The sequence below is a fragment of the Cylas formicarius genome, unplaced genomic scaffold (assembly GCF_029955315.1).
Source record: "Cylas formicarius isolate icCylForm1 unplaced genomic scaffold, icCylForm1.1 PGA_scaffold_4__25_contigs__length_36172078, whole genome shotgun sequence".
NCBI lineage: Eukaryota > Metazoa > Arthropoda > Insecta > Coleoptera > Brentidae > Cylas > Cylas formicarius.
This window is the reverse complement of record NW_026844334.1, coordinates 24,832,281-24,850,369: the sequence shown is the minus strand read 5'-3', so window position 1 is coordinate 24,850,369 and position 18,089 is coordinate 24,832,281. Positions and strand designations below refer to the sequence as shown.

The 18,089-nt window shown below is 33.8% G+C and overlaps 1 protein-coding gene across 30 annotated transcripts in view; it reads left to right on the top strand.

The window, feature by feature from the left end:
- LOC132701449 (modifier of mdg4-like) overlaps window positions 1-18,089 on the top strand; it is a 131,526-nt gene that overhangs the window by 72,288 nt on the left and 41,149 nt on the right. Inside the window, exon 4 of one of the 30 annotated variants that reach the window (XM_060669378.1) lies at window positions 14,603-14,927. The exons of 26 other annotated variants lie outside the window; for them this stretch is intronic. In XM_060669378.1, coding sequence (XP_060525361.1) covers window positions 14,603-14,850 — 248 coding nt within the window. In that variant the 3' untranslated portion in view covers window positions 14,851-14,927. Of the gene's footprint in view, window positions 1-1,763; window positions 2,663-5,172; window positions 5,509-12,977; window positions 13,247-14,602; window positions 14,928-18,089 lie in introns of those variants that run through there. 3 more of the 30 variants (XM_060669374.1, XM_060669352.1, XM_060669346.1) reach the window with 3 other exon arrangements.

The following is an 18,089-nucleotide window of genomic DNA, read 5'->3' as shown; positions in this document are numbered from 1 at the left end:
GCCTGTGGAAGTTTCTCTGAAAACCTACGTATACTATGCAAATGGCACCAGTTTTCGTTTTAGTTTAGTTTTTATGTTTAAATGAGTATAATATGCCTTGAATGAATATCAACAATTCCGAAAATTTTTAATAACCTGTAATACCCAAACCTAGACTCCACATTTTTTTCTTCAACATTTTGATTCGTACTGGGATTTAGGTTTGTTAACAATAATTTATTTGCAAAACGTTGATTATACCAAAATTTTCCAGCTGTGTATATCCTGTTTTAAAAACTACAACCAAGGTTTTTAAAATTATAAGTTTGTGTATAAAAAGTTTTTCAATAGTTTGAACTAGTAATTTTTGACAATTGATATGTGTAAATATTTTTCAAATAAAAATACAGACAAAAAGGTTTATATTATGGTTAACCGTATTCCTTTCATTTTTTGTGCGCTGCCACTCTGTTTTCATTATTTAAAGTGTAATGTAATTGTAAAATATAATTGTTACATCTCATTGATTGAAAATAACAAATGGGTATTTTAGGGACTATTTATTTTTTCCCTGGTCGTAAATATCCCTTGATGCTATACAATAACTACGTATTCAAAATACATTTTAAACAAACCGACAGGACTTATTGGGAGTGCGTATGCAAAAGGACGATCAAATGCCGAGCAAGGATAATTACCAGAGATGCTACTGTTTATGTGAGTGGGGAACACAATCACACAGCCTCGAGTATTCCCTCAAAAACACTTTCACCTCAAAAAGTGCGAATTATATTTAAGAAAAAGGTTTAACTTTATTGTTCTTTTCCTTTAATTGTACAACTTCGAATTTATCGAGATACTTTCATCCGCTACTGACAAGCATTTCCAAATGTATTACATTATTTTGTTATATTAATTATAAATCTGATGATAAATACGCAGACGGAACACAGTACAATATAAATACCTGTTTAAATGGAGCTTCGAAATTAGATTGCGTATTATGAATATCGCTGACACTTTGTAATCAATTCTTTTTTCTTTTATTATTCTATTGATATACCGATATATTTTTTTTTATTAAAATATTGATTCAACATTTGTTGTTAATTAGCGCATTACTTATTGGACGGTGCCTCCATCACTTGTTAACATTTTAAAATTATTCTGAAAATATGGATTTGCTGTAGTAGGTCAACTAGTCGGATGACGCGAGTAAATTATATTGTAGGTAAAATTTGAGTTTGTGGTTGGGTTTTAAATCACGCTTTTGTTTAATCTTTGCAAATAATATTCGCATAACAAATTTTCATAATATTAAAATATTAATCATATTCTTACTGTGAATGTTTATTAATATTTACTTATGTAATATTTTTCATCCCGAAAGTTGTCCAACGTTTTTCAAAATTTTTGGGAAATGAGATTTTATAACAATATGATGCTATCATATTTAATTTGAAATCCAACGTTAATTAGTATGCGATATATCGCCAAAAAGAAAATTTCCAGCACATCCAAAAATATACAATAAAAAAAATCTCTATAGGTTATTATATCCGATTTAGCAATATTATTGTAATTATCATAAATATTACAATTAGTGGGAGTATCGTCCTTATAAATTTAGATCTTCGGGGATGACGGCTTAACAACATCTAAGGTCTGGGGTACGTAATCAACAAAATTAGCACTGCGGCATTATTTCAGACACGTAAGTACTAGATCCCCTAATTTTTAATATTAAAAAATTTTCTTAATATACTAAGTTTTTCTTTTTTTAGCAGTCGCCTATTTTTTCACGGGAAGAAAAAATCCACAAATGATTTTGAATGATTACATCTTCACGAGACATTCTCAACCGAATAATCTCCGAACGTACTGGGAATGCAGATCAAAGAAATACACCAAATGCAAGGCTAGAGTAACGACTAAGGGTTCCATAATGTATTTTGGGGAACAACACAACCACTTCGCTCCTCCGCGGGTGAATTATAACGGATTGCTGTTTCGTAGATTTACTATCGTGAATAAGGTCAAGCACGAGGTGGATTTTCACACATTTTATTATAACATGTTGGCTTCCTCGGTAAAGGAAGAAGAAAAACCATTTACGGCGCCAGCTAGGTTTTAAAAATTTAAGCATTTCAATTTTAACTGGGAAATAATATCATAAATGGAAATCAAATTCACAATAATCAAACCTCGTGTGTAGGTTGTTTATTTTATGTTTTTGAATAGTGCCTCTACCTTCATGCATACTATTTACTAGGCTTCCTCATATTCTCGATTATAAAAAAACCTATAATACTGTGAATCTGTTTGACATCCTTTGGATTTCACAAGATGAGATACAGCAGAGTACTTTTTATATATGTGTTATGGTCCAAGTGATTATTTATGAACAATACATTTTTACTCTCTGAAATACCCAATTATGCACTGATGACGCCCTGAAAGTGTGACTTTAAAAAATGACCTTTATTAAACACTGTCTCGAGCCAATTCCATATCCGTTATGTTAGTCATGGGTTGGGATATTTTGACGTTTGTCAGTTCTGATTGTTCTATGAATAGTCTAATAATATCTGTGATCTATAGATGACGATGAAAGTTCTGTCATAATCTTGAAAAATAACATATAATAAATAAAAAACAAACATAATTCTTCGCCAATTTATAATTTTGAACATTATATTCGCTAGAAGACAATTTTTTATACAATCGCGTTTGTAAAAGTTAGCACAGTTGAAAGAAAGTACAACAATAACTCAGAAAGTACTCAAATAATAAGAACTTTTTGTAACTACTCTTAATAGTTAATTGCGTTTTGGCACGCGCGTAGCGATGTTTAATAAACGAGTGTTTGAAGAAGTTAATAAACATTGTTACGTTTGCATGTTTTTTTAATAGATCAATTAATTTAATTTAGTCATTTTTCTAATGTTAGTTGTTCTAATATTAAAAGGGAAAATAGTTTGCTACTACTACAAGTTATTTTGACACTTTTAATTTATTTTAATTTCGCGGTACGTTTTGAGACCTATACGCAATTGCAAAGTACAAGTTTGAGGTTTCCGTATTTTGGACTCAAAAAGTATCGATCTATCGGTACTCGGTAGAACTTTACGCCAAAAATAACACGTATTAATTGGTCGCTCGTGATTTCCCTCTTTACTCTTTCGGTCGTTTTAACTTTTATTTAGTGACTATATAATTAACAATTATCTGTTAGTGACAATCTCCTCAGCCGGCCGGCTCCCCGCATAATCCGTGACTATAAGTGCTATCAAACGCATACTAAGGTAAGGCCTTAATTCGTCGATTCCCTACAAATTATACAGTCCACTTTTCTCGCCAATGCATATTATACTTTTCCACAATCATTGATTTTTCGGTATATTTGACGCGTGACGTGATTGTCAGGACTGACAATCGGCAACATACTGCCAGTGTTTTAAATCTACCGAAAACATCCGATCGCTCCCAAACCGCAGCTACGCGCGACAATGTGTAGCAAAACTTTCGTTTTAAAGCGCCATTTTACGTACCTTTAATCAGTGCATAATTGAGTATTTTAGAGCAGGAAGTAAAAAATTATTTTTAAGACAATTTGTTGCCATGACAAACACTTACCATGCGAAATTGTTGAAAAAAAATCCCAACAGTCTTACATTATTTTTAATAGTACTCTAGTCCTAAACAAATAAAATGAATTCGCCAAGATTCGTCGCCCATCTCCTATCCTAGCTTGCGATCCATTTTAATGGCTTTCACATGGGGGACTGTGTTTTAAATAAGAGCGCATGTTGTTTTAACCGGACATCGTCAGCAATAAATAATTAATCACATCGTCTATGACATTATACTGAACAGAATTTTTAATCCGCAGATGTTCCAGTTTTTAAAATTTCCCGTTTTCTGTAGTTCCTTTTTTATAAGACTTTTTCTAGTATTAAACCTTATTAAACATAATTGTGATTTACTTTTATCATAGGAAAAACTTAATTAAATGAACTGAGAAAGGTTTTGTTTCGTTTACTATATACTCTATGTATAATGATTTATTTTTTTAAGTAATTTATTTTTTGAGTCATTTTCTGTAATACATAATAAGAAAACGTAGTATTAAAATGTACTATTAAAATACAATATATGATTAGAGTAAGCAAACCCTGTTTAATTGGACTAAAAACTATTAATTATGCTGGAGGTTTGATTGGGAAGATCAACCGTTAATTTTAGCTAATTTTTGTCGCGTGGTAGGATAGTGGGTAAGTAGAAAACAGTGATTATCATGCAAATTGCGCACAGTGGTTGAATGAAACCATTGGCAGTTGAACTTAAGAGTGAACAGTTATTGTGATCTAAACTCGACAATTCATTGAGGAGTTTAACAATGGACTTTATTGTCTGGCGTTTGTTTTGTAGTTCACTGGTAGCCCAGAAATGTATTCAATTAGATAGTATATGAAAGTCGCTGTAACTTATTGAAAGAAATTGTAGTGTTATATGTTTTTTTTCTAATTCCGCGAACCTATGGGCTCTTGCGCGACTTATGTGTAAAACATACGTATCTATTAATTAACTCTTAATCAAAGTTTTGCCATAATTTGATTAGTGTTTCAACCAAAAGTAAGCACTAAAACTCCTTTTTAATTTATCTCTAAAAATATTGTTTAAATGTATTATATTTGTACTACCTGAATTAATTTTAAATTAAATCTCTGTTAGAAACATTTCATACAACAGAATTTGGTTTATAGTTGACAGGCCGTTAACTGGATAAATTCTGGATAGTACCCACAATTACGCCCTGTAAATATTTAAAAATAGAATTAAAAAACAAAGGCGCTTTAGGAAAACTTGAACTATCCAAAAAGTCCAACGCAAGTTGCAGTGAAGGTGGAAAAGCATTTTAATGGTAAAAAAGGGATTAATTTTAAAAGCTTGCTTACTTACTTATATTGTAAGGACCTTATAATGTCACATTATACTATTTTCGAATGACAAGACCAGTAGTTTAACCAAAGTTATAACTGTTAACATTTTGACAATGTTGATACGTTTTTAACAAAATAACCAAATTTGACCACCTTTTTTATTCTATTCCATTTGTCTCATATTGTGAAGCGGCTCTAAGTTGGGGTACAGTCATATCGTGAACAATCTATAACTGATTTTTACTTTTAGAAATGGTTTATTTCAAATCGGCAAACAAGAACCCGCAACTCATACTCAGAAACTATATTTTTGGGATTAAAAGAAAATCGGACAACAAAACGTTTTGGAGCTGCTGTTCCAAGAAGAAATCTTATTGCAGAGCAGCATTAACAACATTTGGATCAGAGATTACTATTAGAGAATCTCACAATCACGCACCGCCATTGTTTTCGTATTCTGGTTTGAAAAGCAGCCTGTTCACGGTTAAAGTACAAAATAAACGATTTCTTAGTTTTCAGTAATACATATTCTAAGTGTTTTCACTCGAATAATGTTTTCATGTATAATATGGTCTAATCCTACCAATAAATTGAGATTCTCTCGGAACCATTAATGAACATTTGTGTTTCCTGCTGTGAATTTTTTTTCTTTCGCGGAAATTAAAACATCGTGTCAATGGAGACTTGAGACAATTTGAATACGATAATGATAGTTTGGTAATGTTAATTTAAACTAAGTTTCGTCGGCAGGTATAATAGTGGGTAAGTAGACAACAGTGATTATCATGCAAATTGCGAAAAGTGGTTGAATGAAACCATTACCTGTCCTAGTTAAGGGTGAAAAGTTATTGTGATCTAGTCTCGACGGTCCGCTTCTTTTCTACATCGTACATGTTTTTACGTTCGGTTGTTCCAGCAGTCCATTTTATAATGACATATTTTTACTTCAACTGACTAGAAAACTAAAGAAGTCGTCTTATGTACCAAAAAATATCAAATAATAAATTAGTTTGGTTGAGTGTACCGGTTTCTAATTATTTCGACTAAGTATTGCGAATTCTTCACGAACCTCGTGATTTTAAATACCAACAATCTTCAACCTTCCGTTAAATCGACCATGGAGAAACAAGAAAATGGCCCATTACTCTTCTACAGAGGCGATAACAGCATTGTGACTTCAATATACCACACGCTCTGTTATGTAGTTCAGAGCAGACTACCGTCGTAATTGAATATATCAAGGACGATTACCAGCTGAATGGATATCCATCAAAGCTTGTAGGTAGAATTCTACAAACTGAAACTGTAAAACCTATATCTATATCCTTTACATCGCGATCCCGACGGAAAGATAAAAATGGTAGGTAAACTTTACAACACAAACACTTCTCTAAGGTAAGTTTGGTTAGTAAGTGGTAAAGTGGTAAGGTGGTAAGGTGGTAACGTGATCCCACAGAAGCTAAAACCATTGGCGAGGCACAACATTGGCGGAGGAGAAATTCTAAGGAGCAGCAACCAACTTGTTACTATAAAGTTAATTAGGAGAGAGTTGACCAACTGAAAGGTTGTGAAATACGAAATATATAAAAAGCAGAACATTATTTATACGAATATTAGTAGCGACACTACTTTGTTATATTTCTAAAAGTATCAGTATCATTATGCCTTAGCGTCTAATTTGCGTATATTTGTTTACAAAAATAACTTAAAATATTGGCATATTATTAGACTAGATTATTTAAGTGATAATTTTTTTAAAATTTGAAAACCTATAATTCTACAACCTTATCAAGAAAGAAAAATTTAATAACTTACGGATACTGGTCAATCTTCAAAACTGCCCAGCAACAGCAACATCGCGAGCACCGTAAAAAAAGGTTGCCTGCAAAAAAGGGGATCGGCGCTGCCGACACTTAAGATAGACCGCGGGACGCTGGGTCTCGGCATTACAACCCGTGCTAGCAAACGTTAAGCTTCGTTATTCATTTTCCTATGTTTTTTCCCTCTTTTTTGTTAGTTGTAAAAGTTTGTTAAGTTGTAAAAGTTAAAAATAAAGTTATCGAAAAATACAGTCCACTCAATCGAACAAGAATCAGCGCAGCAAATAACGTGGACCTACGTTAAAACCCACCGTTTTTGGTCCTACGAACCGGATTGAAATATCGTTTAGAAGTCTTCTAGTCCCAGCGAGTGGAGAAGACAACCATTAAAGGTTCCTGCGAAAGGACGTCGAATAGAATTGAAGCGAGTACAGCGGTTGGCAACCAGCAGACGGCAGGTGTCGACAAAGAGCAAGTAGGTCCATTCCATTTTCCAAAAATTCCATTTTACTCTCGGATATCTTCAATTTATTAGTTAGTTTTTCCTAGTTTGTCATTCGGATTTGTACGTGCGCAGTATTAAACTTCGAGAAAAATGACGGAAGCTATCGAATCAGTAAACGCGAAATCTCTCATAAATAAAAGGGGTATTCTCAAAGCTAGGCTAACAAAATTCGAGTCGCGAATTTCCCAATTTGAGCAACAAGAAACATCTTTGTCCGAATTAGAAATACTAGATGCTTCCCAAGTCAACGAACGCGATGTATTTGAAGAAAACTATTTCAGGGTAGCTTATACAATGACAGAGTCACTAGAAAAGCTTGCGATGGCAAGCAGACAAACCGAAAGTCCAATTTAACAAGCAAGCAATTCTAATAATGTACTTCCAAATTTACCAACAATGAATGTTCCATTTTTTTCGGGTTCTTACGAGTGTTGGATACCATTTTTCAAAATATATGAGTCAGTCATACATAACAGAATCGACCTGTCAAATGTTCAAAAATTCTACTATTTGCAGTCATATTTGAAAGGTGAGGCAGCGCAACTCTTACACTCATTAGAGCTAAGCGAAACTAATTATGACTTCGCGATTGAACTTTTAAAAGAGCGTTTTGAAAACAAAAAAATGTTAATTCATAATCATATGAAAAATCTTTTCGATTTAGCTCCGGTGCCTAGGGAGTCGCACGTAGCAACACGTAAGTTAATCGATACGATTCAGCGAAATACTCGCGCGCTACCAAATTTAAATGAACCGGTAAATCATTGGGACACTCCAATAATATTCGTTACAATAAGCAAATTAGATAATCAAACTCGCAAAGAGTGGGAAGCTTCCACTACCAAGATAACAAGCCCGAAACTAGAAGATTTATTGAATTTTCTTAAAAATAAATGTCAATTATTAGAAACAATAGACAATAAATCTGCTAGCAAGGACAAAACGCATTCTCACGTTGTAACTAATAACGAAAATCATTCAAACCAATCCAAATTTAAATTCAGATGCTCTTTTTGTAAACAGGACACGCATGTCACATATAGGTGTCGCAAATTGCTTGCCATGTCAATTAAAAAGAGGTTAAGCGAATTAAAAAGGGCTCAAATATGCACAAACTGCTTGCAAATCGGCCACAAAGCGGATGATTGCAAGGGAAAAACATGTCAAATTTGCAATAAACGCCATTACACCATGTTGCATGATCCTGACTTTAAACTCGAAATCAAAATAAATGAAAATGTCAAAAACAACGAACCACAAATCGATAATATAAGCGAAGACAAAACGGTTTATTTCCTGTCGGGCGCTATTAGATTCAGGGAGTCAATCTAACTTTTGTACTAAAGAATTTTTTGAGCGACTTAAGTTACCAGGGAAACGTTTGGACTTGTCAATTTCAGGTATAAACGGATCACCCTCCAGCATCTGTTTTCAAGTGGATACGCAGTTAATTTCTACTGACAATAAATACCAGGCATCGTTGCCACTTCTAGTTGTCGACCAGATAACATCTGAATTGCCACAATATTCTTTCGATGTTACCAGACTAATTATTCCAAGCCATTTACATTTAGCTGATGATTGCTTTAACATTTCGCAAGGCATTGATGTTTTACTCGGCGCAACTATATTTTTTGACATTTTAAATTGTGGTCAAATGAAACTGGGAAAGAAAAATCCCGTATTGCAAAATACAAAACTTGGATGGGTGTTAGCTGGTCCAATGCAATGTAACGGCTTTGACAATAAATCGGATAGTAAATGTTTTCTTAATGTTGACAAGTTAAGTCGACAAATTGAAAAGTTTTGGCAACTGGAAAACGTCGATAATCCACATTCAAAATTGAAGTGAAAATACGCGAGTCAATTCGAATGCACAATACGAGGTAAAATTACCACTGAAAGATTCTTATGTCGAATTAGGTCAATCACTGCCGATAGCGATTAAACGTTTACATTTTCTTGAAAAGCGGCTAGCCAGGACACCCGACACAAAGGCTCAGTATATTTCCTTTTTACAGGAGTATGAAAAAATGGGTCACATGACTCGCTTAAATGAAAGGGAAATAAATGAACCCGCCTTATCATATTTTATTCCGCATCATGTAGTTTTTAAGGATCAAAGTTGCACCACCCGCGCTCGCGTAGTTTTCGATGCCTCCTGCGTTACCTCAACAGGCTTAAGTTTAAACGAAGTAATGAAATTAGGTCCGAAGGTGCAGAGTGATTTATTTGATATTATTGTCCGAATGCGTACTCACAAGGTAGCTCTTACGGCAGACATCGAGAAAATGTATCGGATGGTTTTAGTAAACAAAATTCATAGGCCCTTGAAAAGAATTATTTGGCGCGAGGATCCCTCGCACGAAATAGCTCATTTTAATTTAAATACGGTTACATATGGACTAAAAAGTTCAAGTTTTTTAGCAACGCGTACACTTAATGAAATCGGGAGAAATTCAACAGATCCAGAAATCCGAAAAATCATAATAGAAGATTTTTATATTGACGATCTTATTTCGGGCGCAGAAAATGCTTCTGACGCGATAAAACTAAAGCAAAATGTTTCGGCTACCTTGTTAAAATCAGGTTTTAATTTACGTAAGTGGAGATCGAATGATCTAAGTGTTCTAGAAAATGATAATTTTAACACAAATTCAGAATTTTACGTAAGGAGCAGCGAGGAGACCAAAACTCTAGGGGTTATTTGGGATCCGATTAGTGATACGCTTTGTTATGCTTTTAATTTATCTATTAAAGCTGATCTAATTACAAAGCGAAGTATACTTTCCGGTGTTGCACAATTATTCGATCCTTTAGGCGTCATTAACCCGTGTGTGGTGAAGGCAAAATTAATTCTACAGCAACTTTGGCAAATCCAAGCAGATTGGGATTCCGAAGTACCGCGAGACATAAAAGAAAATTGGTCACATTTTTTGGAAAACTTGCACTCGTTGAATGACATAAAGATTGATCGCAAAATTTTTATCCCGGACTACACTAAAATTACTTTACACGTTTTCTGCGATTCATCCATGCGCGCGTACGGAGCATGCATCTATGCATTGTCCGAAAATTCCTATGGGGAAAGAAAATCAAATTTAATTTGTGCAAAATCGAAACTTGCACCTTTAAAAACACAAACACTACCTAGACTAGAATTATCAAGCGCATTATTTTTATCCCAGTTAATGTCGAAAGTAGTACGAATTTTACGAGCCCCAATTTCCTCAGTTACCTGTTGGACGGATTCTATGATAACACTTTCGTACATTAATTCGGAACCGAACAAGTGGAAAACATTTGTTTCGAATCGGGTTTCGGAAATACAAATATTAAGTGAAAATTCATCGTGGAAACACATTGAATCGGAAAATAACCCAGCTGATATTATTTCACGTGGTTTAAACCCATCGGAATTAAAGAATTGCCAAAAATGGTTTCAAGGTCCTACCTTTCTTATCGAGGAAGAAAGCTCCTGGCCTAAAACGCAAATTATTAATATGCCCGACTTACCTGAGGCGCGAAAAGAAAACATCATTTTATCTTTTACTTTATTAAATAATCTTGGCTTAATAGAACGTTTCTCAACTTATCGAAAATTGATTCGTATCACCGCATATGTATTGCGATTTGGCTACAATTTAAGGCACAAAAATTCAAGGCGATTTAATACACTGCTTCAATGTGAGCTTGACAATGCAATTACCAAATTGTGTATCAATATTCAGCATCAAGTTTTTCAGACGGAAATTAAATGTGTAAATTCAAATCAAAACATTCCAAAAGGCAACAAGTTGCTTGCTTTAAGTCCATTTATCGACGAAATTGGTTTACTGCGCGTAGGAGGACGTTTGAAAAATTCTCATCTTGCTTTTAATCATAAGCATCCAATTGTTTTGCCCAGCAAACATCATTTCACTAGGCTTTTAATTGAACATTATCAGAGAAAATACTTACGCGCTGGTACCCAATTTATTCTCGCGCAAATAAGAGAGGATTTCTGGCCGCTGAACGCAAAAAACCAGATCCGCAGCGTTTTGAGAAAATGTATGGTATGCTTTCGTGTAAAACCCTTTAATATAAGTCAACAAATGGGTTCATTGCCTCAACCTCGCGTTACTCCCTCTAGACCATTTACATTCACCGGAATTGATCTAGCTGGACCTTATTTTACTAAGGCATCCAAAACACGAACAAAAATTTTGATCAAAACTTACTTAACGGTGTTTGTTTGTTTGTCATCAAAAGCGGTTCACATAGAGATAATTACAGATCTTACTTCTGAAGCCTTTATGGACGCGTTTAAGCGTTTCGTAGCCCGTCGGGGACTTCCAAAGCATCTTTACAGCGATAACGCTAAAAACTTTGGGGGTACGAATAACATTTTTCACAAATTCTACGAAAGCGTTGCTAAAACTGCTAACAATGAAACTCAAAGTAATTATTTCTTGGAAAATCGTATTACTTGGCATTTTATACCCGCGAGATCTCCGCATCACGGTGGAATTTGGGAATCAGCTATAAAGTCATTTAAGAATCATTTACAAAAGGTATTTGGTGAAACAAAGTTAAATTACGCACTATATACAGTCGTTGTACAAATTGAAGCTATCTTAAATTCGAGACCTCTCCTTCCCTTATCAAGTGATCCCACGGACCTACAATCTCTGACGCCAGGACACCTATTAATAGGTGGAAATTTGTTACCCACACCTCAACATGACGTAACCGAAATTCCCAGCAATCGTTTGAAAAATTTCCATTAGTTGCAGCAATTGGTTCAAAATTTTTTAAGCTTTGGAGTCATTCCTACCTCTATACTTTGCAGCAGCGTGGAAAATGACAAATGCGAAAACATCAAAGTGGATGTGTTAGTCCTACTCAAGGACGGAAATCTGCCGCCGTTACAATGGTCAATGGGTCGCGTTGTAGCAGTCCATCCTGGAACCGACAACTTGGTACGAGTGGTCTCCATACGCACAAGGAATGGGATAGCCAAGCGGTCAATCAGCAAGATATGCCCGTTACCCGTAGACGAGATCAATACTTCTGCGTTTTGAAATCCGCTGGACATTTCAAAGCCGGCGGGAAGGTCAATCTTCAAAACTGCCCAGCAACGGCGACATCGCGAGCACCGTAAAAAAAGGTTGCCTGCAAAAAAAGGGATCGGCGCTGCCGACACTTAGATAGACCGCGGGACGCTGGGTCTCGGCATTACAACCCGTGCTAGCAAACGTTAAGCTTCGTTATTCATTTTCCTATGTTTTTTCCACTTTTTTGTAGTTGTAAAAGTTAAAAATAAAGTTATCGAAAAATACAGTCCACTCAATCGAACAAGAATCAGCGCAGCAAATAACGTGGACCTACGTTAAAACCCATCAGATACTGTTGGTATGAACAAACCTGTATTCGCATTTTGTTAGATTATAACCTAGTCAAATAAAATGCATAATTGGGAAATATAAAATATTCCTTATTTTATGGCAAATAATTAATGTAATTAACGAAATATGTATTTAATAAACGAATTTATGTTTCGTTTTGGTGTCTTTATTTCCCAAAAACCAATTATTTGATAATAGAAACACAGTGATGAAACTGGGGTTATCCTTAAGATAATAAAGAATATTAGGATTTTTGATGGTTTAGATTAACTTTTTGCGTAGTTATGAAGTTAAGTAGAAATATATTGACCTTCAGAACGTTCGTTTATTTTTTCAATTTCAGGATTGGTTCACTTCAGAGCCGGTTCCAAAAAACCGCAACTTATCGTCAAGGGAAACATATTCCGCATTAAGTATAAAAGTGTCAATGGCACGTACTGGGATTGCATTATGAAGAAGAAAAGCAACTGTAAGAGCAGACTAGTGACTTTCGGATCCGAAATTAAATTAAAGGACGTTCATAACCACGCCCCACCTTATATCAATTACCATGGACTCAGTTATCGATATTTCACCATATATGAACACAATTTGTAATTTGTAATACTTAATACAACGTCTGGTTGAGTGTGACATCATTAATTAAAAAAAATCCTAGTAATGGATATTTTTCTTCGAAATTATTGTGAAAATTGTTGCTATTACTTTAAGTCATGCCCTAGAAAATCATAAAACAATCTGGCAGAATACTGGACTCACCAGGACTGCGTCTCTATTAGGAAGATCAACGCTCAGAACCATGGAATCTGTGATTAGGTTAAAGCTTCTTCGCAATCACGAAAATCTCCTTCCTCCCCAAATGGATTACCGTTGTCAAAATTTTAACATCTTCGAATGGCCATTAGTCTTTAGTTAACACATGCACAGACAAGACATTTCTGGAATAATCGATTTAATTTCATCTGGAAGAAAAATTATACATAGAGTAATACAAATATTTCGTGGCAGTGTGGCAGTTACAGACTGTAATTGGTATTTTTTTTATAAATTACATATTATTATAGATTAGGGTGTTTAAAATTATAATTATAATTTCTTCTATGCCATGTGAGCATTATTTGATAGGTATCTTTATTTTTGTCTCTTGACTTTGTTTTCAGTCAAATCATCAATACTATATTGTTCTCTAGCCTATTTGTAACTCTCCTAGTTGACCTCTTAACGTTAACAATTGTCTTTTTGGGGCATTATATAATAATTCATTTAACAGCACCTTGCCTTGCTGATCACAAATTGACTATCGCATTCTGTCAAATGACAATGCCTACGGGGAGAATCCCAAAAATTGGAAACAATAATACTGAATAACGTATTTGACTGCTTTCTTTTACTCAAATATATACTTTTAGAATTGGGCTTTTAAAGAGACCCATCCTGTAAGAAACGGAGTCTCCCGTACGACTGGAACAATCATGATAGGTGCTGAGGATGGAAACATTTTTTAACTTTCAGCAAGCTGCTTTTACCTGCTTATGACGTTATCCAATTTAAAAGCGAAGTTTTCTACTTTTCATGGATGATTTTTAGGGTTGGTCCACTTTAAACCTGGTTCTAAAAGACCGCTACTTATTTTGAGGGGTAACATTTTCTACACCCATCACAAGCACGGAAATCGAAACTATTGGGGATGTAATTCAAGGAAAACCAAGTGCAAGGCAAGATTGACCACCGTAGGTTCAGTTATCAGATATAAAGGTGAACACAATCATCAACCCCCATTTATTAGCTACGAGGGACTCAGTTCGCGATATTTTACTATTTTGAAATGTTGAACACACATATTGTTTGTAATTAAATATAAAGTGATTAACATCCAACTGAATTTTGCACGTTATTATTTTTCCTTTACTGTTCTCCATATCCGTTGATATCTGATGATTTAGTTAGTGATGGATTATTAAATTTTAGGATTAGTTCATTTCAAGTTGGGTTCTAGGACGCCGCAGATCATATTAAAGGGAAATATATTCCGCATTAACAGTAAAATGTTGAACCGAACTTATTGGGAATGCGCAATGAGAATGACTACAAGGTGCAAAGCACGGTTGACCACTGTCGGTTCAGTAATTCGACTAAGGGACAGACACAACCACCAACCACCTACTATAGATTACACAGGTCTAAGTTCTCGTTTCTTCAGCATTACCGAATATTGAGAAGCGGTTGTTGTTTACAAATTAAATATATTTTTATTGCTTCAGCTGTTTTTTCTTATAAGTACCCATTTATGATTTTTTATAACACCATAGGAACCTAGTCAGCACGTGTCAAATTCAATCACATTAGAAGTCACCGAACTGGCACCCGATTAACAAAATTATGATTTAAAAAAATATGTATAAAAAAATTAACATACAATAGTTTTATTCAAAATTGGCGTAACATACTACATTTTATTGTAACAGAAAAAAATACCTTTCAACTCCAAAAAACTGTCGATTAAAAAAAATCTATGAAACAAAATTACTGCTTTGATACGGTTAGCAATTCTAGAACGGTTCTTATACTACAAACTTTCAATCGTTCATAGATCTGGACTACTCGACGTTCATTTTAAAACTAGAATATTGTTTTTAAACATGCAGTTGTTTTTCCAGACGTATGACAAACGGCACCATCTTTTTTCTCTTCTGTATTAAGTTATTTTGATGTCCATCAATGTATTTATCAGGATTCATAATACCTTCCACAAAAGTGTAACTTCGCTGTTCCACTTGCTGACGTGGGCCCCCAATCATAACAGTTTCTTATGACGACTTTTACAATTACTAAGGCATAAACGATTAAGGCAGTAACGACTTCTTCTTGCTTAAGCTTACTTTGTAAGTTTTAAATCCCAGTTTGTGGGCAGCTCTGTGACAAGTTGGTCTTAAAATCTTTGATTCAATAATATTTTCAATTCGTTATAATAGAATATAATAATAGAAATAGACTTCCAGTTCTGAGTTTTTGAGGTACATATATAGTTATGTACAATTTACCAATTTAACTTAGATTTCTTAACACTGTCATCGGAAGCATTTTGTCTTTTAAAATGCAAGGAAATTACCACTTTTATTGTGTCATAAATAGCGTGACCTAAAGTAATTTTTTTAATTTTTAACAACACCAATGGATTAAAATGTAAATGTAATCATTTGTTGTACATTTATTTTATTGCAACAAATAACCGGACCATTCAAATTAAGTTGGCTCCATTAAGTATTTTGCTATACACATATCATTTTTCAAAGAAGACAACTTCGAAATAAAAAGCTATAAAAATAGCTTCGTCGCGTTTATTATCTCTCCAAAATTTGAAAAAACCAAATATCTTATATCTGAAATAAAATTTTAATTTACCCCCAAATAAATTCACAAATACGGTGTTAGGTGGCGTTGGGCAGCTTCGCTAAGTAGTAAATTTAGGTTATACAATAGTACCAACAGAAAATGGCTGTTGCTAAATTTACATATATTATAATATGCTCATCAGATATCGATGAATGAATACCTTTTACCTAGGTCCTAGGCCCACTGGATACGATAATTGCTTATTCATAGTTTACAAATTAAATAGTTCTTGTAGAAGAATAGTTTTGTCGATAAAATTTATTACATTTGAATTAACTTAAGGTTTTAATATTTTATTGACAGCTACTTCAGAAAAATAAATTTAAACATTTTCTTAGTTCCGTGTGACAGAGGGATGATACTACGGTTTTACAGACTTTAAAGTAAATTTTAGGGTACAAAATTCTGTATGGATTGGCTCTGGGTATAAAGGAACAATTGAAACAATTAAAAGATTTGTTTTGGTTATTCATATTAGGTTTTCAATAAGTTCGTTTTCACTTTGGAACAGTAGTTTATTTATTATTATCAGTTCTATGCAGTGTATCTAAATTTGTGATTTTAGAACGCTAGAAACTGTATAGAATATTTTTTGAATCTTCAACTATTCTAGAAGGCAATTGGTATATTATTATCTTCGTACACTCAAACAAAGGGAACCGTCAAATTTTAAAACAATTCATAATACCAGCCCTTAATTTGCCTTAATTTCAAGTTGAGTGAGCACAGAGCACGAATGCTGAAACTGCGAAAGTATACAGTTATTCACTCTATACGGCATGGAATATTATGGCCAAAATAAAAAGTTTTCTAAAAGATTTGCTTTCTGGTTATATGAAGTTTTATAATGGTTACTTTATATTCTAGCATTTTTGGATACTAGGAAAAAAATAAATGCGCGTTTCAATAAATTTTAATAATTTGAGTTTGGCCAAGAAATTTGCAGTATGTAACTGTCATTTTATATAGCGTATCCAAATTACTTAACGAATGGTTTAAGAGAGCTAACTCGCATTTTCGTAGAATACGCGAATTTATGGTTTTTGGCACAATATCGGCTAAAAAAAGTTTTATTTGAACATGTCATTTAGACTGTCAGTTTTTATTTCATTTCATTTCACTGTAAGAGTATTATATTTTTTAAAAAAATTGAACAACAATGTGGCATGAGCTAGATGTTGTTCGGCCGCATTATCGTCTCGAAGTTCGGCAATTTTTATGGTGGCATTTTGAAAACAGATCAGATTGAAAGACAGGTTACAAAACGCTTCCATTCACACCAGTTAATACGAAAATATTTTCAAGAAAAGATAAAGTGATCAATAGGTCATAAAATATTTACATATTACAATATATTTACAGATTATATCATCCAATAATCAGATTATACAGCAAAATCAGACCAAACTGACCATATAAATTTGTCATTTTCAAACACCGTAGCCGACTAGATGGAATACAGCATTAGTTTAGATAACACCAAAAACCACAATTTCGCCTGTATAAGATGGAAAACATTTTATAATTGAGATATAAAATAGGCTCGACATTTTACTGTAAATTTCGGTTACATATCTTAAATATTTAATATATATTGGAGGAATTAAACTTAAATTACCTTTCTACATTTTTAAAATTATTTGAAAATTCTTAGGGTTTATATTTCATTCATAAACACTTATTTCATTATCCAAACATGCTTTAATAAAACTTTTAGCACAAAGAAATTTTAAAGTTACCATAATCAGACTTTACGCATCAAAATGGGAGAACTTTTTAAAAACGTTATACTTTGCCTATAGAGTGAATAAACCCTGTATAGTAAGATATATGACCCAATTATTATTTTTGCTAACAAAATGTGTTTTAGGTTCGGCAGTGATCTATTATCTCACGGACAAGAGAACCCCCCATATCTACCTGGAAAACTATATATATAATATCAATTCTAAAGGATTGGATAGGATATATTGGAAATGCGCCTGGAAGTGCCGAACGAAATGCAAAGCCCGATTATGTTCTTATGGTTCCCTCGTAAAAATGAAAGGAGCACATAATCATT